The sequence below is a fragment of the Bufo bufo genome, chromosome 1 (genome assembly GCF_905171765.1).
Source record: "Bufo bufo chromosome 1, aBufBuf1.1, whole genome shotgun sequence".
NCBI classification, from domain to species: Eukaryota; Metazoa; Chordata; class Amphibia; order Anura; family Bufonidae; genus Bufo; species Bufo bufo.
This window is the reverse complement of record NC_053389.1, coordinates 679,225,478-679,253,422: the sequence shown is the minus strand read 5'-3', so window position 1 is coordinate 679,253,422 and position 27,945 is coordinate 679,225,478. Positions and strand designations below refer to the sequence as shown.

Here is a 27,945-nt window from a genome sequence, read left to right as displayed (position 1 = left end):
TTTGAAATTGACAAATCCAGGAATTCTATTTCTATATTCTCAGTGCTTCGTATAAAAGCCAAATTGAGATTATTTATATTTAGTTCGGATATGAACTTATTTAGGCTTTCTTGATCCCCTTTCTAGATTAAAATAATGTCATCTATATAACGTCGCCAGAGCACCAGGTCGCCCCCTCTATGCGGATCTATGAACTCCCGTTCCCATTGTGCAAGAAACAGGTTCGCATAGCTGGGGGCAAACCTGGTGCCCATGGCGGTTCCTCTAATCTGCAGATAAAAACCTCCCTCAAAGTAAAAATAATTATGTTCTAAAATATGTTGTATCCCCTCTAAAATGAAATCCGCTTGTGATGTCTTCATTTCTTTATTCCTTTCTAGTTGGGCTTTAGTGGCTCTCAGGCCAGCTTCGTGGTCTATCACCGTGTAGAGGGACTGGACATCTAGAGTGGTCATAATCCAGTCTTCTCCCACAGTCAATCCTTCCAGAATTTCAATTATTTGGGTAGTATCTCTCAAGTAGGACATCGTGGTTTTTACCATTGGTTGTAGCCACGTGTCTACATATCTTGAGAGGTTTGATGTTAAGGAGCCAATGCCTGAAACTATGGGGCGGCCCGGAGGACTCTCCATGTCTTTATGCACCTTTGGAAGGCAATAGAAGACCGGGAGTCTTCCGGGCATTCCCATAATAAATTCTAACTCCTGTTTTGACAGGATTCCTATTCCGGCTCCTCTCTGGCAATATTCTTCTAATCTCCCATAAAATTTTAGGGTTGGATCAGCCTCAAGTTTTTGGTATGTAGTGCTATCAGACAATTGTCTGGCGCACTCCTGTATATATTTAGACGTCTCAAGAATTACGATCGCCCCACCTTTGTCGGCAGGGCGAATCGTGATAGACTAATTTTTCTGTAACTCTTTGATTGCTGAGACTTCCCTATTAGACAGATTCTTCCACGATGTCCTACTTGAGAGATACTACCCAAATAATTGAAATTCTGGAAGGATTGACTGTGGGAGAAGACTGGATTATCCCTGTTGCTCCATTTCTCCCATCTTGCTTTGTGCACTTGCACATCAGATACCGGAACAAAGTAACGAAGTCCCGCGATACCTCTGCAGGAACACGTGACCTAGAACAGAGTGCGAGGACGCCGGAACCAAATACAGCAGCGCGGTGCGGAAGGCAGGTGAACGAGAGTGCCGGACATCTGCAGATACCGGTAAGCAATATCTCTCCACAGCCTGTGACCACCGCACACAACCCAACTACGGTGAGGAAAGACTGAACGCCACAATTGGTGGATTTTATGTTATCGAGATCTGAACATACAGACTCGAGAGAAGTCAGTACCGTCCGGATGTTGATTGCTTGTATTTAAAGGAACATTGTCCCAAATAGACATATTTTATTAAGGACATTCCAACTTGAAACAGGGACCAAACTAGTTGCACATGTCATCTATCTAGGATCGATAGACAAGTGGAAAGCGGATCTTAATTGATTTTATTTATTTTTTAGGGGGATATTTTATGTATTATTTATTATGTATTTAGACATATGTCATATTTTTAATTTTGGAAGCATGTTGCCAGCGGGTTTAAATGCAGAAATGGAGATTTTTGGCTTTTTATGAGTTTGGGCGGTGTGCCTCTCATCCAATGGGGGATCGCATGTCTGGCCGTCTATCGGCGCTGCGACCCCCCCTTGGTGACAGGCCCACTCCCCCACATCTACCCACAACATATTGACTTAGAATATCTATAATTAGCCTGAACGCAAATCAAGAGAAAGGTTTTATTACTCTGCTTTTTATATTGAACAAGATCCTAAATTACCTTCCCTCAAACACATTGGATATATTTTATGTTGATTTTAATAGGAGTTATGTATTTCATGTATTTTATAAATTTAAGCGTGTAAACTGATCAACTGAAGATTGCTTTCTTCACTGTCTATACTTATTATACTTATTATAACATCATGATGCAATGGAAAGAAAAAACGCATGGATAACGAAAAAAACGCATGCAAAACGCATTGATATCGCAATGTGTTCAAAATATATTCCAGTCCAGATTTTATAATGAACCTGTGGGGACATAAAAGGAAGTGATGTACAACAGGGATTCAGCCACTGAGGAAGAGGAGTGAAGTCCTCGAAACGCGTCTGGCGTGAAAATCCCTGTTGCAAATGTTAACCCGGACATGAGAAAGATCGTTTGATTGACTTTTCAAATTTGGAGCGCTCCATTTCTCCCATCTTGCTTTGTGCACTTGCACATCAGATACCGGAACAAAGTAATGAAGTCCCGCGATACCTCTGCAGGAACACGTGACCTAGAACAGAGTGCGAGGACGCCGGAACCAAATACAGCAGCGCGGTGCGGAAGGCAGGTGAACGAGAGTGCCGGACATCTGCAGATACCGGTAAGCAATATCTCTCCACAGCCTGTGACCACCGCACACAACCCAACTACGGTGAGGAAAGACTGAACGCCACAATTGGTGGATTTTATGTTATCGAGATCTGAACATACAGACTCGAGAGAAGTCAGTACCGTCCGGATGTTGATTGCTTGTATTTAAAGGAACATTGTCCCAAATAGACATATTTTATTAAGGACATTCCAACTTGAAACAGGGACCAAACTAGTTGCACATGTCATCTATCTAGGATCGATAGACAAGTGGAAAGCGGATCTTAATTGATTTTATTTATTTTTTAGGGGGATATTTTATGTATTATTTATTATGTATTTAGACATATGTCATATTTTTAATATTAATAAAAGCTGATGTTGTGATCCACATAGTGAGTGCCAGTCCCTATCATCCAAATTTTCTCCTCACTCCGACTGATTGGGCGATCAGTCTTTGACTAGAGCACCTTGACCATACTGAGAGAGGTGGTGAGCTATCCACAAACACATATTTACAATATACAGTATACCTCTACACTGTGCCACACAATATACAGTATACCTCTACACTGTGCCACACAATATACAGTATACCTCTACACTGTGCCACACAATATACAGTATACCTCTACACTGTGCCACACAATATACAGTATACCTCTACACTGTGCCACACAATATACAGTATACCTCTACACTGTGCCACACAATATACAGTATACCTCTACACTGTGTAGTCTGTTCTATAAGCACCATATAATTTGGAAGTGCCCCTCCCGACACCAGGCTCTGGATCCGCCACTGCACAGTACTTAGCTATGCTGGGGTACACAAGTGGCCCGACCCAGTTTATAATGAGTGTACCTCTAATCCCTCAAGGGTAAGGGGACACAGCACAGGGTTTAGGCTTCCTGCACACGACTCAAATGTATGCATACAAAGTGGTAACCGGTGTGGGGGTCACACCTACTGCTGAACTTATAGTAGGGATGGCAAGGAACCCATAATTCTTCTAAATATAACCATGCTGCTTAAGGCAAGCTTCAAAGATGTTCTATCTATGTCTAGACTCGCAATACTTGGCAACCTTGATTTGGAGCCCTCTCTCTTGTACGTGGACCAATGGTAAAGAAAATACAAGCAGTTAAAAGATATTTATGTTTCAAAAAGACCATTGCTAAAGGCTTACAGATAAAAATATTCTGGAAGGTTAACTCAGGTGATGTTCTAGTACAGAATTATACCGTAATCTGCCTATTTAATGATATCACTGCTGTAGGCACATACCTTATCATTGGTTTAGAAATGCCATGTACCTGTAAAACTGTGCTCTCTCTACCTCCTCTCCCTGTTCACAGTCTCCTCGACTCTCTGGCATTAGACAGACATCATCAGGTAATCACAGAGGGGGTCATTTACTATCAGATATACACCAATTTTTGGCATATATCTGTCGCAGATTGCGAAGCAAAGGTTATTTGCGCTGCAATCTGCAACTTTTCCCCGCTCACACCAGGTCTAAAAAAGGTTGTGTGGCGTGGGCAGGGAAGGGGGCAGGCCGCTAGGCCCTTCTGAATTATAATTTTCTACGCCTGTTGTAGGCGCAGAAAATGGTCTAAATCTACGCCAGCAAGGGAGCTGGAGTAGATTTAGATGGAAGTGAATACGCTGACGTTATGCAGAGGCCGGCATCTTTACAAAACTTAGGTGCGACCAGTATCTAAATCGCCGGTCTTAATAAATAACCTCAAGAGTCTCTATTATTGGCCAAGCTGCTCTGTGATTGACTAAAAGCTTAATCTCAGGTGTCTGTGTGCTTGATCATCTACAGATAGGATGGTGAAGCCAGAGGATTCTGATAATTGACTGCTAGTCAGAGGAGGCAAAAGCTGCATTTACATGCAGCAGTCATCTCATCTGCATGAGGATGCACAATCGGTATTGCAGTTGCTCATCCCGCTAGAGAATCATTGTTTCTGGACAGCAAATTCCCGTTTATTCAGTACGGTCTGCTGCACAGAAACAATGATTTTGGAGTCTACATCAATGATGCTTTCACCGCATGAATGAGTGTTTGCTCTTTCTTCGGTTGATCATCTTTACGCAGGCCAATTTATTGGGAGTGAGTGTTTGTTCCCGATACTCAGCCTGTGTGAAGGAACATTACTCCTCTGCTAAACTGAATATAGGGAACCAATTGTATAATAAATCATCTGATGGGCACGATCGATGCAAAATAATTTTTATTCTGCCGTAGGCTGTATGCAAGTGAGGATCTTTAAGGCAAGGGAGCAGTGGCATTCACGCTTGAAGTCTCGCTTGCCTAACCCCCTTCCTGCCCTTTTGCATTTGATTGACAGGCTTTTTAGTTTCCTTCATGCTCAATTCCTTCTTGAGATCTCTCACATGCGCGCCAGAGGACATTATCATACAGTGCATGCACGACACGCACATTATTAGAAACCAGATGGCATCAGCTGTAAGGTACTGTGGGCAGTTTAAAGGCCACTTGGGTGCCGACAGGTTCCCTTTGATCCTTGAGACCATATACCAAACAATAATACATAACACCTATTTACAGCATATATAGTACTAACCCTAGTAAAGGATGATGATATATACACTGAATAATCACTGTATAAACATATATTAATGCATATCACATATAACATGAAGCCATCACATTTAAAACATTAAAAAACAAGCGTAATACAGATTAGGTGGCTGAGACAAAAGTATATTCAGTGCCAAGAAAACAATAACTCAAATGAGTCCAAATCATAATCAGAATAGATTATACAATCCCAAAACAGGTAATATAGGGCAAATAAATACCACCTGAAATGCTAAAATTCATTACCCTTGAGAAAGGTTCTTCAGTTGCCAACATTTACGAGCCTGAATCACAGCACTCTTCCTGCTCAGGATTTGTGTTCGGGGTTTGTTACCTACAAGGTGCTGGGAACAGTTTAAAGCAGGCATCCTCAAACTGCGGCCCTCCAGCTGTTGCAAAACTACAACTCCCAGCATGCCCGAACAGCCTACAGGTATCAGCCTACAGCAGGGCATTGTGGGAGTTATAGTTTTACAACAGCTGGAGGGTCACAGTTTGAGGATGCCTGGTTTAAAGTGTGAAAGGGCGGTGACAGAATCCCTTTAATGGCTTCATGTAATATGTGATATGCATTATTTGCATGTAATGATTCATTTCTCCTGCAGCATCACTGTAGGAAAAATGAAGGCTAGCAAGTAGCTGATAGAAAATCAGAAACTCATTCCAAGATGTGAAGTTTGTTTTAGACTCAAATACTGATGATCACTAGTTATAAAGGGATTAAAGAGAACCTGTCATCAAGCGGATGTTGTCCTAGATCTGCTAGTATATACCCTATATAAAGAAGTAGGGATCTCATAGCAAATGTCACAATATCTCGTCACCCAATATGGTGGCTTGAAAACATGAGAATCCTGCACAGGTTCCTGACACCCAGTAGCAAATGGGATGGGGCCAACCAAGGCTAGGTCTACTCTATCCATGGGACCCAGAGCAGCTGTATGGTCTGACTATGTATGCGCCAGTCTACTGCAGGGCTTGTAAGGCTGGGCCTCCTTGGTTATAAATGTTTAAATGTTAAAATTGTTTGTATCCATAATGCACTGCCTAATACTGCATTTTATTATTAGTGTTATGCTGTCATCTAGTGGCCAATTGTATTATTGCTATTTTTAATAATATTCTGCACAGGACCTTTTGGTCCCATGTTCAAGTTATGCAGGTCCTCAAGTTACATTTAGAGTCTGCTGCATAGCTCCTGATGTATTTGGGAGGATCCAGAGAATATGTAAAGTATGGGTTTCCCACTATTCAGTCAGTCAGTTAGCTTTGAGAGAGTAAGCCACAGTTATGCCAGTAGGTCTCTCGTATAGTAGCTGACACCAGTATATTTGTGCAAACCACCTTCGGCTGTGCATCAACCCCTGGGACCCAAGAAAGCTGTGTTTCTATTTCAGTAAAATCCTACGATAGAGGTGAGGCCAAAAAGCAGAGTGAATAGGGGTGGCAGTTGCATACTGAAGTGAGACTGAGAAAATGTGACCTGCTCTGTGCTAACAAAACCAGTAGTGCAGGTAAGTGACTACCACCAGCCATTGATCACAATTAAGACATCTGATTGCAAGTGTAAAGTGCCTGAGACTTATTTGTGCCCACCAAGGTAATTACTTCAGAGAAAGAAATGTTTAGTTGTTTGCACCGCATCACTTGTCTCTATCTCCATTCCTTATTACACAATCAAATTTCTCCTGGCCCAGCTACTTAGTCACATTACAGACTTATTTTCTCTACCAGATATTGCAGAACTGTTTGATTCTCTTTATAAAGTTTAGCAGATTAAAGGGGTCGTCTCACTTCAGCAAATGGCATTTATCATGTAGAAAAAGTTAATACAAGGCAGTTACTAATGTATTGTGATTGTCCATATTGCTTCCTTTGCTGGCTTGATTCATTTTTCCATCACATTATACACTGCTCGTATCTAGAGGTTATGACCACCCTGCAATCCAGCAGCAGTGGTCGTGCTTGCGTACTACAGGAAAAAGCGTCAGCCGGGACTGTGGGTGCGCACATAGGCACGCATTTCTGCAGCGGTGCCTGTAACTCAGGATTGGAAACGAGCAGTGTATAATGCGATGGAAAATGAATCAAGTCAGCAAAAGAGGCAATATGGACACTCACAATACATTAGTAAGTGCCTTGTATTAACTTTCTCTACATTGTAAATGCTATTTTCTGAAGTGAGACAACTCCTTAACAGATGAGTGTTCTTGTTCAATTTTTAAATACTCAGAGAATGTACCTATAACATAGAGTTACTATAAGATTTTTCTGCAATTTGTAAAGAATGAACTGAAGTTTAGTGTTATCCCTGCTTATCATTTGCTCGTTGTAAAAATAACAGTTTTTGAGGAGTTTCTATGGAAGGATTAATGCAGATTATTTACATACAGTATATATTCAAATAATGAAAGAACCCAGAAGCTGTGCAGCATTTACTAATATACTGCCATTGCAATAACTCCTGGGCCTGTACCTGTGAATACAATGCTTGCTTTCCAGGTATTCCATCCCCGCCGCAGCATTCTCTGACATTCTGATTAGCTCCTTTGTTTTCAGTTTTGAACCATCATTCCGTAAGAATGTCAAGAAGTCTCCACCTACAGGAAAACAAAGTTACTGCAGCAGTCTGATACATTTATGGAATAAACTGCATATTAGCTCATTGTAGTTCTGAACTCGAAATGTACTACCTCCTCTCATATATAATGTTATCACAAGAGAATGAGTCAGAAATGAATTAGAGCAATAAGGCTACGTCTACACGACGACATTTAGATAGGGCACATCTACACTGCAACATTTGTAGCGCGACATTTTGTTGCACTAATGTCGCGCGACAATTTTTATAATGGCAGTCTATGGTGTCGCACTGCAACATACTGCGACGCAACAGTCGCAGAAAATCCATTTGAGATGGATTTTTCTGCGACTGTTGCGTCGCAGTATGTTGCAGTGCGACACCATAGACTGCCATTATAAAAATTGTCGCGCGACATTAGTGCAACAAAATGTCGCGCGACAAATGTCGTCGTGTAGACGTAGCCTAATAATGGTTAGCCTTTGATTGGTCTAATAAGAGAATTTAGTAGCATTATTAGAATAGTTTACCTTTTCTTTAGCTCAGATTCAGGCAGCCATTCCAATTCCTGTCTGCAAAACCTGGACATATATGAACATATATACACTGCGTGCAGAATTATTAGGCAAATGAGTATTTTGAACACATCATCCTCTTTATGCATGTTGTCTTACTCCAAGCTGTATAGGCTCGAAAGCCTACTACCAATTAAGCATATTAGGTGATGTGCATCTCTGTAATGAGAAGGGGTGTGGTCTAATGACATCAACACCCTATATTAGGTGTGCATAATTATCTGGCAAAATGGGTCAAAAGAAGGACTTGACAGGCTCAGAAAAGTCAAAAATAATGAGATATCTTGCAGAGGGATGCAGCACTCTTAAAATTGCAAAGCTTCTGAAGCGTGATCATCGAACAATCAAGCGTTTCATTCAAAATAGTCAACAGGGTCGCAAGAAGCGTGTGGAAAAACCAAGGAGCAAAATAACTGCCCATGAACTGAGAAAAGTCAAGCGTGCAGCTGCCAAGATGCCACTTGCCACCAGTTTGGCCATATTTCAGAGCTGCAACATCACTGGAGTGCCCAAAAGCACAAGGTGTGCAATACTCATAGACATGGCCAAGGTAAGAAAGGCTGAAAGACGACCACCACTGAACAAGACACACAAGCTGAAACGTCAAGACTGGGCCAAGAAATATCTCAAGACTGATTTTTCTAAGGTTTTATGGACTGATGAAATGAGAGTAAGTCTTGATGGGCCAGATGGATGGGCCCGTGGCTGGATTGGTAAAGGGCAGAGAGCTCCAGTCCGACTCAGACGCCAGCAAGGTGGAGGTGGAGTACTGGTTTGGGCTGGTATCATCAAAGATGAGCTTGTGGGGCCTTTTCGGGTTGAGGATGGAGTCAAGCTCAACTCCCAGTCCTACTGCCAGTTTCTGGAAGACACCTTCTTCAAGCAGTGGTACAGGAAGAAGTCTGCATCCTTCAAGAAAAACATGATTTTCATGCAGGACAATGCTCCATCACACGCGTCCAAGTACTCCACAGCGTGGCTGGCAAGAAAGGGTATAAAAGAAGAAAATCTAATGACATGGCCTCCTTGTTCACCTGATCTGAACCCCATTAAGAACCAGTGGTCCATCATCAAATGTGAGATTTACAAGGAGGGAAAACAGTACACCTCTCTGAACAGTGTCTGGGAGGCTGTGGTTGCTGCTGAACGCAATGTTGATGGTGAACAGATCAAAAAACTGACCGAATCCATGGATGGCAGGCTTTTGAGTGTCCTTGCAAAGAAAGGTGGCTATATTGGTCACTGATTTGTTTTTGTTTTGTTTTTGAATGTCAGAAATGTATATTTGTGAATGTTGAGATGTTATTTTGGTTTCACTGGTAAAAATAAATAATTGAAATGGGTATATATTTGTTTTTTGTTAAGTTGCCTAATAATTATGCACAGTAATAGTCACCTGCACACACAGATATCCCCCTAAAATAGCTAAAACTAAAAACAAACTAAAAACTACTTCCAAAAATATTCAGCTTTGATATTAATGAGTTTTTTGGGTTCATTGAGAACATGGTTGTTGTTCAATAATAAAATTAATCCTCAAAAATACAACTTGCCTAATAATTCTGCACTCCCTGTATGGCATCCAGGTACATTGACTTTTTTTCTGGACCCATTCACTTGGATAAATAAGTCTCACAGGGAAAAAAACAAAACTGCTCCATACCTTATGACAGCATATTGTACACTTCAAGGAGGTTTTCTGGGATTATCATATTGATCATGAATATGAGATTGACGGGGGTTCGACTCATGGGACCACCGCAGATCAGCTGTTAGAAGAGGTTGGTTATACACATTAGGTTAGCCACCCTGCCGATTTTGGCAAGGCCGACCGACCATCTAACTAGTGTAAGGGGCCTCCCGACTCTCCCTTCTGGCAGATGTAGGGGGAGAGAAGGATCAGGCAGTTGGAGTTTTGCTGTTAAGGAAGATAAGCCAATGCCAGTGGTGTCTGACAGCGACTTACTCTACCCTCCCCATTCAGAACACCCCAAGGGTGTAAAGAGGGATAGCTGTCGGCCAAATGAGAAATTGGCCGACAGCTATTTAAGGCCTAGTCTACACTTCAGTGATTTGGTCAGTGATTTCCATCAATGATTGTGAACTAAAAACAGGTGTCAAAAACACAGAATAAGTGCAATCCATTATACCATACATTTTATTATACCTTATCTCTGTATAAGCGCCGCTTCTGGCTCACAATAACTGATGGAAATCACTGATCAAACACTGACCAAATCATTGAAGTCTGAACTAGGCCTAATGTGTATGGCCAGACTTAGGGACCAAGGGATCCAGTTGCCAATATGACATGTCAACCAGTGCTCATTTAAAAAGCCTTGTACACGGGCCAATGCAAACTCTGTGGGGGACAAACAATGGTTCGTATGATCGTTCATTCCACCATATAGTTTCTATATCGTTCCGTGTGCATGCCCTGTTTACATAGGGGAATCTGCTCCCGACAAACGATTCTTTTTACGTCAACATAAAAGATCCAGTCAGCCTACAAACAAGCATTTGTCAATTATTCAGCTGACCGCTGGGGTGTTTAGGCAGACCGATGAACGGGCAAATTAATCTTTGTACAATGCTTGTTCCCACAATGTCAATGTAACACAAGTGTAAGTTATGCTAATGCTCTCTTTACGATGACAGCTGCATTACATAAAAAGACACCCCATTCCATGCATTCCTTGCCTTTAATATACCTATACATGCACACCGTTGATGCCACTGCCACGGGGTGCATCGCACGACTACTGTCTCCATCATTAGTCAGTGGATACGTGAGTGGTCAGTGGAGTCCACGAACAGCACATGTCCGCATGTGCCAATTGTCATAGTGTTATCACCTGCTGCCACATGAGGGCACTGTAACTTTTAGTTCATGTGGAACGTATACTGTGAAAGAAGAACATCATTAAACTCACCCTGTACTAGCTCCATGACAATATAAATTGGATGTTTCTGTGTACAAACTCCAATTAGTTTGACAATGTTAGGATGGCTATACTGCTTCAGAATTCTGTGAAAAAAGACAAAAGTGTAAGGTTGATTACAGTAAAAGAAAACGACTGCAGCCACCACAGTGCATTGAAGGGGTGCTCGAAATTATTATAACAATATATTTAGCTAATATGACATGTTTCACCTTAAATCATTGTAGCAGTGTCCCTACTACATCTAGGTAAAACCACCTTGCTTCCACTAGTCTACATATCAAACTGCTGATACCTATGCTTCTTAAATAGGTTGTACGGGGGTAGAAACATGGCTAATTTTTCAGAAACAGTGCCACACCTGTCACTGGGTTATGTATGGTATTGCAGCTCATATTCATTGAAGTTAATAGGATTGGGCTGAGAGAGATGGGGAGAGGCCAAAGGCAAGGGCCTACTGGGCTTGGGTGGCGCATGGCTAACAAGATAAACATGTGTAACACCCCAGAGTGGTGTTACCACTCCTGCACCCTGCTACTGTCTTTAATGGGCTAACACAATGTCATCTTGTGTATTTTGGTCCAGTTCCTCCACAATGTGCATTCCTAATCTTGTTATGCAACTGTTATGCATGTAATATGCCTGGTTCACCAGCAGGTGGCAGCAAATATGGCAGAGCTAAATATAGAGAGAATGGAACTTACCATTCCATTCTCCCCCCTTTGGGCTAAAGTGGCCAGTCGTGCTTACTGCTAGAAGGGTGGGACAGAAGTTTCCAGTGAGTTCCAGTCTTCCCTAGATAGAGGAAGGGAGTGCAGAGACACGTCACTGCCTGACATGCCCACACCAGCCAGAGCACCCTGGAGGCAGAAGCTTGGAAGCCTCAGGAGCCAGGAGAATAGTTTCTTGGCTGAAACTAAGTCAGAGTAAAGAGTGGAGTGCAGCATAAAGAAGGAATCAAAGTTATTAAGCTAGCCTATCAGTACAGCAGAAAGAAAGAGAAAAATCAGAGTTGAGTTTGCCTGCCAGTTCATGCTAAAGCCTGCTAGAACCAAGACAAAGCCTGAAAACTGTTTGCAGAAACGTTTATTTAAAGTAAAGCTGTCACTGAACTTCATCTCAATATCTGGACTCAAGTCATTCTTTCAAATGCCTCAATTATGCCCCCCTTTTTATTGCTTCGGAGCCAAAGCCTGGTGTCCAGCGGTATCCAGGTAGGAGCACTGTGACACACATAAAGAGACATTTAGGCCACACTACACCACTCAGCATTCCTACTACACCTAGGACACGAGAGAGCGCCCTGGGGGGAGGTGTCACATTGCACATGCTTTATACTTGAGGCTGGTATAGACAAAGGACCAGCTGTGCTCAAGGCACAAATACCTTTACATTACACTAAAGAACATGCAAATTACATGACCCCTCATTCCATCTAAAGGGGTAGTCTAGCTATATATTATTTTTCAAAATGCTCCCTATGGTGAGTAATAAAGTAAATCAATATTCTGTACTGCTTCTTCCTCTTGACATAAAGGTGAGGCAGGTCACCACTATGGATTGTGATTTCCTACATGTCAAGAGGTAGCAGAAAGAAAAGACCTGCAAGGGACCGTAACCTGCCGGGAACAGCACAAAATCGGAAAGATAAGTATTACTTTATTTTATAATTTTTCAAAAATTTGTGTAGCCAGACACAAAGTCGGACTGGGGTTCCTTGGGCCCACCATATGAAATTATTCTCGGGTCCCAAACCTGTATCATCAATAAAGAATAAAAAAATAGACCCTAGTGGCTTGTTATTGGCTCCAAAGGTGGCAAATGTTTTTTTTGGGGGTCTGTAAGAAGGTACCTGGAATCATTGTGGATGGAAGGTATGTGTCACTGAGGTTTCTGGCCTCGGTGAAGTAAGAGCCGGTATTTTATGTGTCAGCCACAGCTATTGCTAATTGACAGCTTGAGATTTAGCATGGCTGTCATAGCTGATCCAGGACGGCTCTTACTGGGAGTAGTCAAAGTGCTGGGTGGGTGACTACTCCCCATGTTCCAGGCCAGGTTTTGCCAGGCATAAAAACCAGCCAGCCCTGCCAGGTGTGGTGGATTTACCTCCCTCTGACAGTGGAGCTCATGAGTCTGTATGCTGTGAACTGAGAGCTGTGCTGGGATTTGAGGTTTGAGCCGGGCTGGAGGACCCAGGCCCCTCTAAAAGCGAACAGGCTGCCTATGGTCTTGATGAGGCTGAACTGCTAACAGGGTGTGAATTAACACCCAGGAGAAAAGCTGTCTTTTATTGTTTATGGACTTTCCTTGAGTGTGAACAAACACCAAGCCACCTGCGCTTTGTGATACACCTTATCTGCATATTGTTATACACCAATTTGTGAATAAACACCACTGTTTGATTCAAGAACTGTGTACTTTGCCTCTATACTGCATCCGCTAGTCCTAACTACCAGAACGAATCCCCGCAGGGCCCACCATGTTATTAGAGCTTGGGCCCGCCAGAGAATCCTCTGGTAATCTGGTGGGCCAGTCAGATGCTGGCCAAACAAACCCTTTAAATCTATAACCAAAGTGCTGAAAAAAACAGTGGTGACCATTAAACAAATGTGGTGTAACTCTCTGGGCACCACTATTACCAGTTTTTCTTCTAACTTTTGTACTCTGAATATGATACAGTAAATGCCAATGTAAGGGTGCATTCAGACGGCCGTATCCATTTTGAGGTCCGCAAATTGTGGATCTGCTACGTATTGATGCAGTCCATGTGCATCCCGCATTTTTCTCATTAAAAAATGCCTACTCTTGTCTGTAAAATGGACAAAAATAGGACATGTTTAATAATTTGTGGCTTGGCTGTAAGGATTGGACGCGAATCGAAAATACGTGTGAATGCACCCTTATGCTGTTTTAACCATTTCCTCTTCAGGATCAGAAAACTGTCTCCCCCACCTCTAGACCCAGACAAATTATACAATAGATAGTTGTATTGAAATCTGAATAAAGGGGGGAAAATAAAATTCTCTGGCATGAAAGAAAATGACACCTAGAAATACAGATTCCGTGCTGCAAGTTTCCTTTTTCCTAGCACAAGAACAGAATACCAGGATTGAGCCAGTAGTTCTGTATAAAATATTAAATATTATTTTAACATGTAACCTATTTTCCATATGAATTCAAACTAAATATTAGAGCCACGAAAAACAGGAAATATAGGAAGTTGATGAAACTGTATTTCCTGTTTATCTGAACATCATTTCTACGATACATTGACTCACTAAAGTCAGTGATCTTAGGTATTAAGTAAAATTTATGATTTAAGTGTAAAAACATACTAACCTTTTTTTAAAGGGGTTGGCCGTTTTCTGGTTACTATTGACCACTGTATATATAAGGTGAGTATATGGCACTTACTAATAAAGCCTTTGTTGAAATTCTGTGCCATTTTCTATATTTTATAAGGTAGGCCCCAACATAGTGAAGAAAGCAGTTTGGGTAATCATACCAGCCACCAATCCTCCAGAAGGGCTAGTTTTAAAGGTGTTCCTGGGTGATTTCTCTCAGTTTAGGATTTAAATCTTGGGAAGGATAGGGTAGGGACTACCATAATTGTAGGAAAGCTTAAAGTGTAACTGTCATATTTTTTATATGTTAGTTTATTAGATCTAGACATGTATACCTGAGTTAGTTTGTCAATGACTGCCAAAAGATCTGTAATTACCTTATAATAACAGCTTTCATTAATGTCCTCTGTCCCTTTCCACTGGTCTCTTAAAAAAAACATTGTTAGGGCTTTTCTGTCTTCCCTTTAGTGTTAACAGAAGACAGATACTGCACACTGCATTCTTGAGAAGGCGTGTCTCAGTAAGCCGATCTGATTGGCTGGCAGGAAGTTGCTGACTTAGGCTACTTTCACACTCGCGTTTTGGCTTTCCGTTTGTGAGATCCGTCACGGGCTCTCACAAGCGGTCCAAAGCGGATCAGTTTTGCCCTAATGCATTCTGAATGGAAAAGGAACCGCTCAGAATGCATCAGTTTTGCCAACGATCAGTCTCCATTCTGCTCTGGAGGTGGACACCAAAATGCTGCCTGCAGCGTTTTGCTGTCCGCTTGACAAAACTGAGCCAAACGACTCTGACACAATAGAAAAACGGATCCGTCTCCCATTGACTTTCAATGGAGTTCACGACGGATCCGTTTTGGCTATGTTACAGATAATACAAACAGATCCATTCATAACGGATGCATGCGGTTGTATTATTGTAACGGATCCGTTTTTGCAGATCCATGACGGATCCTCCCAAAACGCGAGTGTGAAAGTAGCCTAAAGCAAGTGTGTATGTGAAGTGCGGGAAGGTAATTTTGGCCTCCGAGAACTGGCAGAGCAGCCATCTTAAGAAGATCCTCATACTGTAGGGTTCAAAACAGCTGTCACTAAGGGAAAAGCTCAAGGAAAACAGTGGTATGTGAAGAAACTAAAGACTGCTTTATGCATAATGCTGCAGTAGCAGCAGTAACATATGCTGAAAATTTTTTTTTGGATGACAACAACACAGTTACACTTTAAATAGGATTCCCATCTCATAAAATTGTGGCATATTGGTAGGATATGCCATCATTTTATGATCTGTGGGGGTCTGAACTCTAGGACCACTGCAGATCCTGAGAATGAAGGGACCACAGCACCGTTTTACATAAAAGAGGTAGATATGTTGCTAGGGAGGGGCTACAGATATGACCATGAAAGTGGAAGAACTGCTGCATGGGAGCAGCGGCGTGCCCAGGAGGGGGGCGGTCCGCCCCGGGTGCCGGCTCTCAGGGGGGTGCCAGAACAGAAGCAATGAGAGCTTCAATCAATACAGATGGAAGCGCTCATTGCTTTTCCCTTTATAAGATGCAGTGCAGTCTGCAGGAGGGGGAGAGAAGCACTGTGAGTGCTGTACAGTACTTACCCGTCCTTCTGCTCCCTCTCCTCAGGGCCGGCGCTGCTGTGTCCTGGCTGCCTGCAGTGTCAGGACATACAGAGCGGACTCTGACCTGGTGCTGCAGGAGGTCAGGTGACTGCAGCGCGGGCCCTGAGAAGAGAAGACAGCCAGGACAGGGAGAGTGGCGACAGGAGAGGTAAGTGACTTTATTATTTTAAAGTCTGATCTGAGGTCTGATATTGAGGTCTAATGGGGGTCTGGAGTGGTCTATGGGGGTCTTAAGGTCTGACTGGGGGGGTTCTGGAGGTCTGACTGGGGGGTCTGGAGGTCTGACTGGGAGGTCTGGAGTGGTCTAATGGGGGTCTGGAGGTGTAATGGGGGTCTGATTGGGGGTCTGGAGGTCTGACTGGGGGGTCTGATTGGGGATCTGATTGGGGGTCTGGCGGTCTAATGGGTGTTTGAATGGGGGTCTGGAGGTATAATGGGGGTCTGGAGGTCTGACTGGGGGGTCTGAAGGTCTGACTGGGGGGTCTGAAGGTCTGACTGGGGGGTCTTGAGGTCTGACTGGGGGGTCTGATTGGTGGTCTGGAGGTCTAATGGGGGTCTGATTGGGGGCCTGGAGGTCTAATGGGGGTCTGATTGGGGGTCTGGAGGTCTAATGGGGGTCTGACTGTGGGGTCTAGAGGTCTAATGGGGTCTGGAGGTCTAGTGGGGGTCTGGAGGTCTGATATGGGGGTCTGGTCTGAGGTCTGATTGGGGGTCTGGAGGTCTGACTAGGGGGTTTGGAGTTCTAATGGGGGTCTTATATGGGGGTCTTATCTGAGGTCTGATATTGGGTCGGGGTCTTACATGGAGGTCTAATGGGGGTCTGATCTGAGGTTTAAAACTGGGGTCTTATATGGGGTCTGACATAGAGGTATAAAGGGGGTTTGGTCTGAGATTGGGGGATCTCATTTAGGGTTTTATATGGGGGTCTGATCTGAAAGGAAGGTGTTAGGATGGGGTGTTCAGAAAGTGGGAGGATGATGGAAAAGTAGGAAAGAAAATATCAACATCAGAGAAGAGAAGTCACTGGATGTAAGAGGTACATATGTGGGGCTGTATGACCCTGAATGTTCTGTAGCGCTGTATGTAATGTTTTCCAAGTATGTCTTTAAAGGGGTTGTCTGCTTTATTTTTTTGTATGAGCGCTGCCTTCTCTGCTCTGTTTACCTGCTCATCACTGCAAATGCTACGGCGAGCAGGTGAACAGAACAGAGAAAGCAGCTCTCATATGAGCGTTGCTCTCTCTTCAAACGGCTGGGGCCTGGGGGCACAGAGGGCATTACTACTATGGAGGGGGCACAGAGGGCATTACTAATGTGAAGGGGAACAATGGGCATTTGTACTATGGAGGGGGCACAGAGCCAGAGGGCATTACTAAAATAAAGGGGGCACAGTGGGCATTATCACTGTGAAGGGGCACAGTGGGCATTATTACGGTTAAAGGGGGCACAGTGGGCATTATTAATATAAAGGGGGCACAATGGGGATTATTACTGTGAAGGGGCACAATGGGGATTATTACTGTGAAGGGGGCACAAGGGGGGCATAACTACTGTGAGAGGGCACAATGTGGGCATAACCACTGTGAGGGGGCACACATCTGTACAAAACTACTGTGAAGGTTGTACAATGAGCGCAATACTAGTGTGACTGGGTACCATTTTATTTTTTACACGAAAGTTTTTTTATTGAAACTTTTTCGAAAAAATAGTGCTACAATTACACATACAGGGCGTAATGGTTCCTCAACAGCAGTCATTAAGGTACCATTTTTTTAACGTATTGGGGGGGAGGATGCCAGAGAAAGAACCCACCCCGGATGCCAAACACCCTAGGCACGCCACTGCATGGGAGACTATGTAGATAGGGAAAGCACAGCCACATAATAAGCTATGTAAGTCCCCTTAACTAGTGCTTCGCTTTGAATAATATCTTAATACAATTTGAAGGCTATATGCACCTTTGGAGGAATTTTTTATATTTTTGTATTGTACTCATTTTAAGCTAAAAATAATTTTTTAAATTGGTCTTTATTAAAAACATGGAGCCCTTTATTATGTACAGCTTTGTGTTCCTCTAGTGGCAGGATCTAAATTCTCTTTTTTTTCTCTATAATTTCTCTTTTCCGTCAGGCAGCTCACCTGACGGGCTCCTTATCTCTTCTCCCTGACATTATAAACACTCATTATAGCTCAGTTCTTATCTTACTGATAAGAATGTAGATTAAATAAAGCCTGTATTAGACAGGCAGATCAGCAAGCGATTTTTGGGAGGTAAGCTTTCCTTCCCGGCAATCGCTTGCTAGTTAGCGGAGGAGACCGCTGCTATTACATGCAGCGATTTCTTCCACAGCATGGGGAGGAGTGATCACTTGCTCACTCGCTATTAGACATCATGATCTGCCGCCGGCAAGCGTTGATTTTTATGCAGGCTCAATAATCAGAATTGCCCAATAAACGAGCATTTGCTCATTCATCGGGCAATCATGGCCGTATTACACTGCAAGATGATCGCTAATGAATGTTCCTGCGAACGCTCGTTAGCAATTATCGGCCGAAAATATCGGCTAGTGTAATACAGCCTTAAAAGGGTTGTCTCACTTCAGCAAATAGCATTTATCATGTAGAGAAAGTTAATACAAGGCACTCACTAATGTATTGTTTTTACCCATATTGCTTCCTTGGCTGGCTGGTCTTATTTTTCCATCACATTATACACTACTAGTTTCCATGGTTACTGCCACCGTGCAATCCAGCAGTGGCGGCCGTGCTTGCACACTACATGAAAGTGCACCAGCCTATGTGTGCTCCCACAGTCCCAGCCACCAGAGATACCTTTTCCTATAGTGTGCAAGTATGGCCACCACTGCTGGATTACATGGAAACGAGCAGAGTATAATGTAATGGAAGAATGAATCCAGCCAGCAACGAAGGCAATATGGATAATAACAATATATTAGTAAGTGGCTTGTATTAACTTTCTCTACATGACAAATACCATTTGCTGAAGTGAGAGAACCCCTTTAAGTGTTTACGATCTCTTGGTAAATTAGAGATAAGGTTTATTTGATGACAGACACAAAATGAAAAGTAAAAAGTACCTTTCTAACAGCTAAAAAAACAGTTAACCCTTTTTGACAGATTGGCTCAATATTTTTTAATAAAGACTGATTGAAAAAAAAAATTTTTTGCCCAAATTGAGTAGAAGGTGTACATAGCCTTTAATCTCTTTAAAATGAAATTCCAAATGGATCCAGATTATCGTTCAAAGGTACATTCAGTCTGAGTAGACCATTTAGAAGGATAGTAAGATAAAAAGTAAAAGGCTTCCATTGAAGGGACCCGGATCTGTTTTACTATTAACATTGTTTCAACTACAGCATCCAAAAACTACAGGAAAAAAAACAGATCAAATTTACAACAGACTGATATCTGCCTTTGGCCAGCATCTGTTAAACACTTATTCATGTCACAAAACACACTGAAGGTCAGCAGATAATGGTCTAAATAGGCCTTTTTGGCCGTCCCAAATCTCGACTGTATGGCCAGTTTTAGTAACAGTATAAGCGGTACATAATCTTTTTCATCCAAAGAAAAAACTTGTGGTCCAGCTTCCCATAAAAACTTGCAGCTTTATTAATAACAAAAAATAATAAAAAATGTTATCCAAACACGAATCACATACAAGATCCATGATGTCTACGTGTTTCGGACTCCACAATCTCGGTCCTTACTCATGACATACAGAAAAGTGAATGTTCACCTCTCTTTAAACATGTGATGCACCAGGTAATCAAGACTTCGGCATCACATGCTCAAAAGGGGAGGAGAACTAATCAGACACCAAAAACCAACACCCAATGCATCGAAAAGAAAAGACAACATGTATATAGTACTGAAAAAGTGTAAAAATAGTTCTTTTAACAATATTGTAAAATCAGATCGTGTTTTCTGTTCAGACCTTTGGGAAAGCAACTTCCCAATTTAAACATCCAATATGCCTCACGGCTGAGGAGTTTTCATTTGTGATCTCCTCCTCTAATCGGGAGAGTAACCCTTTCCAGTGCCTGAACAGAAAACGCTCTTGTATCTCCTTTGTGCTCAGTGGCAAAGTGAAAACTGGCTGCAGATACATTGCGAGTTTCATAATATGGAATATCTGATAAATGTTTGCGTACTTCTGCTTTTCATTTGTTTTAGGGCAACCTACATATTGTAGAAAGTCCATCCCTGCAGGTGATTAAATACATTGCATAATCTGTGTTACAGTTCAAATATTGTTTTATGGTGTAATTCTTGCCATTTACAGTAGATGTCACATTTTGAAACGCTGACATGTATTTATTCTTTTTCATATGGACAGGAAGATAAGCAGAAGATCGTGCTACAAGATATGAAAATAAATGACTGATATTGCATTAGGTCCTATCTAAATAAAGCAGCAGGCTGCCAAGATTATTATTATTATTAATGCGCCATTCATTCCATAGCGCTGTACATATGATAAGAGGTGCACATACATAATACAGACAATTGCACCAAGCATAAACAAGACGAGTTACAGACTGGTACAGAAGGAGAGAGGGCCCTGCCCGTGAGGGCTTACAATCTACATGGTATGGGAGAAGGACACAGTAGGTGAGGGTGACTTGCTATCTGTACGCCATTTGTTCTACTTCCGTATTTCTCATCATCTGGTTAAACAGTAAACCGGCTAACAGGAGAAGTAGATGTTAGATGACAGACACTGGTGGAAACCTTTGCCATGCTAGTCTTACTCCATTTTCCAGAAGCAGCAATGTTCTGTTGTACAGACCCAGACCTGACAGCCTTTTCGAGCATACATAGCACTGGGGCAAAAGGAAGTGCCCACTGATTGTAATCTAAACCTAATGACTCTACATGCTGTTACTGTGCCAGATCAATGAGCAGTGTCTGGATGTGTCAGTCAGGCTACAGCAATTGAATGGAATTAATAGATGTGCAGGACGGAGAGGGAACTACTTGCCTGTAACACTGCTTTGTATCTGTACCGGGAAATCCAATTACATTCTATACAGTTAGAATTCAGTGTCCTTACCTGGCTTCTGACAGAAATTTGTCCTTCAAGTCTGGCGGCAAAGTTTCTCTGCACGTTTTCACTGCAACTGGTGTGTTGTCAGCACGAAGACGTCCACTGAACACCTCCCCGAAATTACCCTATATGAATGAAATGACAATGAAATCCTCTTGTGTGTGGGTCTGTGTGAGAGTATTTGGCATACTGCAACATTTTACAGAGGACCTGTCACCTCTGTAAAATAGCAATTCTAGAGTATATTTTCTCAGAACTAATAATATTACAGGCTATAGCTACTAGAGAGGGGTCGTTGATCCAGGGAGATATTCTGACTGTCTGATTGGAGTCGGGAAGGAATTTTTTATTCCCCTAAAGTGGGGGAAATTGGCTTCTACCTCAGTGTTTTTTTTTGCCTTCCTCTGGATCAACTTGCAGGATAACAGGCCGAACAGGCCGAACTGGATGGACAACTGTCTTTTTTCGGCCTTATGTACTTTATGTTACTATGTAAATCGGCATTGTATTGTTCTTCTGTTATTCCCCCTGTAAATGCATCAATAAACAACTCGAGTGTTACCATTGTACTTGTTAATGGGGCATGTCTCTACAAAATCTAGCAGTGTCAGACTGTGTAGGGATGCAGCCTACTGATACTGTAACACCCAATTAACCCATTTATGCATACACTTCCAGGAGGGATTACGGAGGAATGGTGCAAAGCACAGTTCTAAAACAAAAATTTCAAAATTATTATTTCATCAGGAATACAAGTTTTAATGGTCAACCCCACTACTGTGACCATCTGACCATTTAACATTCCGGTCCCCCTGATGAAATCGCAGAAACATGATGGAAATGCATCAGTAAATTACTTCGAATTTTAACAGATTTCTTCACTTAGGATCTTATGAGAGGGAAAATACTCCAGTAGAATTGCTGTTTTTGCTCCCCTGACTAGGGAAACAGTGTGGGGGGCTGCTCACAGGGAAATTCCCACCACCAACCTGCTATATTCCTGACCTCAGGCAGCCTTTGTTCATGAAAATGCAGAGTATCATTTGTATAAGGCCTCATGCACACGAACGTGTGCCGGCCATTCCGTGCATTGGGGACCGCAATTTGAACGGGCACTATCCATGCGGTTGCCGCCGATGGATGCAGACCCATTCAACTTGAATGGGTCCATGATCTGTCCGCACCGCAAAAAAATAGAAGATGTTTTTTTTGCTGTGCAGAGGCACGGAGAGAAACCCCACGGTAGCACTCCGTAGTAATTCCATGGGGTTCCGTGCCATTCTGCACCGCACCTTCCGGATTCAAGTGAATGGGTCTGCATCTGTGATACAGTATGCACAAGGCCGGTGCCCGTATATTGCAGACCTGCTGTTTGCGGGCAGCAATATGGGAACGGCCGTGTGCATGAGGGCCTAAGAAAGCAACAACAATCTGATGAATAATGTGATCTACTCCAAGAAATGGCCATAGAGAGTAGAAACCACACATAAGCTGGTAAGAGCTACATAATTTTTACTCTTCCTGAACATAAATATGTATGCTCAGCCTAGTGCACATGTATTCTCAATGGGGAGAGGAGAGTAAGCCACTGTCGGACCCCTGGCACCCCTGGCAGCAGTGCTTAACCCCTCTTTCCACCAATCTCTGCCATCAGCGGAGAGTCGGGACACCCCGCAGAAACCATGGAAAGAAGTGAAATGCTGCAATGAGTGTGGATTTCAAGCAGATTTCACAAGCACTGTGGCCCTGTGCTGAATCCATGTGAAAAATTAGTTGCGTGAGGCGGCCATATTTTCTGCTAGCTATTGACTACACATAAAATGTTGTCATGACTGACATTGCATTATTGGCCGGATAAGTAAGATGCAGAATGGGTGCCCAATCTTTCTTTAAGACTAATATACATCTTGGCACCAGCGGGTAGATGAGCTTTCAGATAATTAATTCTACAATGGAGTCAGTAATAAGGTTTACACTTGATAAACTTTTTGATATAACACATTTAATTGAATTCTGTTGTTTTAATTAAGCTTTTGCTTATTCTTTTTTTGTTTGCTTTTTCCACCGCAGCGTTATTATCAGCCGCCATTGATATGATGTATTTTAATGAGTAGGAATCAAATTAAAAAGCTTAGTGTTACGCACCCGTCCAATCCTTTCTCCCAAGATAACTTCTTCATGCTCCAGCACCCATTTATCCTGTTTTGGAAGAAAATAAGAGTAAATATTATTCTATTCTAACTGCAGCTGAGGATACATTGCACCCGTACATCGCTGGATCCTACTATCTGCTCTGGCTTCTCTGCTTTTAATTCCCTGGTGCTCTGCAGGCTCTTGTAAATTATTATTTCAATTTCACATCGCCACATTATATACAAGGTAGAGATTGAAAAAACAATGCAATTAGAAATAAAACACTTCAGCAACCAACGGATCGTGACTTGCCATAATGGATGATCATGCCTTATTTCTTATGGGTCACTAAAGTAAACTAGGAGATAATGGACTAGAGAGAATGAATAAGATACATAAATTAAGGTCTGCATTAGGGATGAGAGAATCGATTGAATTTACACTTTTTAAGGAGCATCCCCACAGCTCAGGACGTTCTCTATGCTGGCAGATTAATATGACCGCACATCTTGTGCGGTTAATCTTGCTCATGCGCAGCTACCATGTCATATTTAGGCCGCATGCACACGACCGTGCCGTTTTTTGCGGTCCGCAAACCGCGGATCCGCAAAAAATGGAAGCCGCCTGTGTGCCTTCCGCAATTTGTGGAACGGAACGGGTGGCCCATTGTAGACATGCCTATTCTTGTCCGCAAAACGAACAAGAATAGGACATGCTATATTGTTTTTGCGGGGCCTCGGAACGGAGCAACTGATGCGGACAGCACACGGAGTGCTGTCGGCATCTTTTGCGGGCCCATTGAAGTGAATGGGTCCGAATCCGAGCCGCAAAAACTGCGGCTCAGATGCGGACCATAACTACGGTCGTGTGCATGAGGCCTTAAACGAATTGGCATCAATAAATTAGCATGCGCTGCTAAACAAATTTTAGAAGTGCATGCACATTCGCTGATTAATTTAACTAGGCATGTCATGTGCGCACGTGCCGATGCTTGCATCAATGGTGCATGCACAAGATTATCATGGCTGTGCGAGATGTGGAGCCATATTAACCCTTTTACTACTGAGCCACTTTTCATCTTAAATCCCAGGCCGATTTTTGCAAATCTGACATGCGTCACTTTATGTGGTAATAACTTTGGAACGCTTTTACTTATCCAAGCCATTCTGAGAAGGTTTTCTCGTGACACATTTTACTTCATGATAGTGGTAAATTTGAGTCGATATATTTCACCTTTATTTATAAAATAATCCAAAATTTACCCAAAATTTTGAAAAATTCACAATTTTCTAAATTTGAATTTCTCTACTCTTAAGACAGTTAGTGATACCTCATAAAATAGTTATCAATCAACATTCCCTATATGTCTGATTTATGTTGGCATAATTTTGTATATGTCATTTTATTTTTTTAGGATGTTAGAAGCCTTCAAATTTTAGAATCAATTTTTTTAATTTTCACCAAAATTTCCAAAAGCATTTTTTAAGCACCAATTCAGTTGTAAAGTGATTTTGAGGGGCTTACGTAATAGAAACCACCCATAAATGACCCCATTTTAGAAACTACACCCCTCAAATTATTCAAAATTGATGTTACAAACTTTGTTAACCCTTGAGGTGTTCCACAAGAATTTAAGGAAAATGGAGGTGAAATTTAAAAATTTCACTGTTTTGTTAGATTTTTAACTTTAGACAAAAGTTACCCCTCATTAAAATATACCTTTTTTTTAAGTAAACCATAAATCACCACATCAATAGCACTATATTTACACTCTTAGGGCTTGTTCACATGACCGTGTGAAGCCCGTGCCCATACTGGGGACCGCAAACTGCGGTCCGCTACGCACGGGCACCTGCCGTGTGGCAGCCGCATATGGATTGCGGCCCCATTCACTTGAATGGGTCCGCAATCCCTCCGTTCCGCAAAAAGATAGAGCAAGCTCTATCTTTTTGCGGTACCTCAGTAGTGTTCCGTTCCATGGTTCCGTTCCGCATCTCCCGATTTGCGGACCCATTGAAATGAATGGGTCCGCATCCATGATGCGGAATGGCCATGGAATGGGACCCGTGTATTGCGGATCCGCAAATGTGGTTCGCAATACGGGCACGGGCTTCACACGGTCATGTGAACAAGCCCTTAAATCTGGCACTTGTCATGCATGGTAGGCATAGATTCAATTTTCTTCAGGGACTTTCAGGCTTTTGGGAGTGGGGTCCATAGTGAAGTTAGGTCTCCTGTCCCTGTTTGTCCCTTTACTACGCCTACCTACAAGCGAAGCACCCGACCCCACTTCTCGTGGCTAAGCCCTCAATGCCCCTCTCTTTAGCCCTGTCAATTGTGCCCAACTTGTTACTCGGATCCCCAATTCAGAAAGAAGTCCCGACGGGTTTTTCCAGTGCCTAGGATATACTGGTTTTTCAAGAGACCTTAGATTAACTAGGCTAAACAGGCAATACTGTGCCGAGATCCACTGGCCACCTCAGATGGAAAATGGTGTGCAATATCCTCCATTCCTCCGGGAGCGCACCACAAACCATGCGTTCCAGCCTGACGCGCACTAGGGAGGCCCAACATCCGGCCTACTACCATTGCTTCCCGGTTGGAGCAAGGGATTATCCTATGGTGAGTAGGTATAAACTACCCAGGTTCCACAGTGGAATGTAAGGACCTTCGCTCCATCATAGGAGAAATACTATTGCAGATGTGTTTCCAAATGGGATACACATCCATAGAGGAACGGGGGAATGCATCTAAAGATGGATCAGATATAAGGTGGGAGAGGTGCAAAATTATAAAAAATAAAATAAGAAATAATAATGAATGTACAGTTAATACACAGAGGGAAACCAATAATTTTCAGACGGGATCAGGATTGATAGGTTATTTTATAATGACCCGCCCGATCAGCGTGCTGTAGTACTACGGCGCTGGCATTTAAGCCATACGTATACGTATGGCGCTGGTAGCGAACGGGTTAATCTGTCAGCACATTAGTTAGTTGTCTGTAGAGGAATGCTCCCTCACATATTTAAAATTTGTTTGGATAAAAAAATACAAATAAATCGATGTGTACGAATCGATTCACTCATGAATAGTCTGTGTCTCATTCCTGAATACATCAGCTATTTTCTTGCCGTACTGAGATATTTGCTGTTGTCTGCTTCAACGGTTGGCTGGCTTATCCTCTGTATAGAGAAGTATTTTATACTTTATGGGAGTGACACCAACTCTACACCACTCAGACATATTCCATACTGCTAATGTCCAGGTATGGTCCCACACTTAGTTCCCACATTGAGTTGATGAGCAGGGCCAAATGTGACAGTTGGCAGCCGCTAGCGTACAGCGCATCCTGCTATGTACCTCAGTCGAACTGCACACAAGGATCCTCCTCTCCGCTGCAGACTCCGGACCCGATTTCGCAGGCGGCGACAGCTTCAGTTGCACCTTGTAGGAGCCGCACGCGTCCTATTTCTTTAAGGGTTCGTGCACGCCCCTGATTCCGCCTTCTCTCCAATCCCGGCCAGGCACCACCTTTATAAGGGTGCTTCCCCCTTCCTGTGATGCCTGAGCAATATTGTAGTTTTCTACAGCGAAGGTTCCAGCTTGTTGTTTCTGTGTTGTTATCCTGCTTCCGACCTTAGCCTGTATCCTGACCTCGTCTCTGCCTGATCCTCCTGTACCTCGCTGCTCTAAAATGTATGATTCCGATTGTCCACCACGCCTCGGTCTGCTGTTCAGCTTGTCACACCTGCTGCACCTGAGCTATTCAGCTGTGCTGTTCTAACAGCTCCAGCTCTGCTTAATCACCATCTCAGCTCTTCTTCATCTGACTGCGCTTCTTCCATCCAGCGACAGCTTGCTCCACCTGCCTGTATCCCCAGTGCTTGCACCGGGGCGTTCCGGCCTGCTCGGCCAGCTGCCACTTAGCCAGGACCATTCTTGCGGTAGCGACCTGGTGTCTCCCCTGCAGCTAAGACCAGCTTACGCATCCTGGAGCAGGATAAAGGGTGAAGACCAGGGGAACACTTAGATTCCGCTCCAAGTTTGGCCCAATGCCTTGCAGAGATCTGGGGAGCCGGAGTGTGTGTGCAGCAGCCCCTGTCCTCCTGTGTGACAGGAGGCTGCTGCACATTAGTTCCTATGGAGCCCCTGCCTCTGGCATACTGAAATACGCCTATATTAGCATTACACCGCTGTCTGTGACTTCGCCCAACTCACTCCAGGTCTAAACTTGTGGATGGGAAAGTGGCCAGTGCCGGCAGGCCCGTCTCATTTACCATTTTCTACGCCTCTTTCGGAAGCTGTCTTACATTTAGAATTGGCCGGAGCCTCTTCATAACTTCGGCAGATCCACCGCCAGCTTAGGGCTTTATTAGGATCAGCGTCTAAAACGCTGGTCTTAATAAATGTGCCCCATAGTGTAATTCTCATAAACTCCAATACTAAAGCAATCTAATGATTGCTTTCTATAGTTCCCTAGGTGAACTATAAAAGAATGATGCCTTCTGAACGGATCCTTATCCATTCAGAATGCATTAGGGCTAAACTGATCCGTTTTGGGCCGCTTGTGAGATCCCTGAAACGGATCTCACAAGCGGACCCAGAAACGCCAGTGTGAAAGTAGCCTA

The 27,945-nt window shown here is 43.0% G+C and overlaps 1 protein-coding gene across 1 annotated transcript in view; it reads right to left on the bottom strand.

The window, feature by feature from the left end:
• Nucleotides 1-27,945, bottom strand: part of FES (FES proto-oncogene, tyrosine kinase) — a 167,045-nt gene that overhangs the window by 24,603 nt on the left and 114,497 nt on the right. The window contains exons 13-16 of the mRNA XM_040414112.1: nt 23,327-23,380; nt 21,188-21,306; nt 11,130-11,224; nt 7,517-7,640 (exon numbers count right to left, since the gene is read on the bottom strand). Coding sequence (XP_040270046.1) covers nt 7,517-7,640; nt 11,130-11,224; nt 21,188-21,306; nt 23,327-23,380 — 392 coding nt within the window. The remainder of the gene's footprint in view (nt 1-7,516; nt 7,641-11,129; nt 11,225-21,187; nt 21,307-23,326; nt 23,381-27,945) is intronic.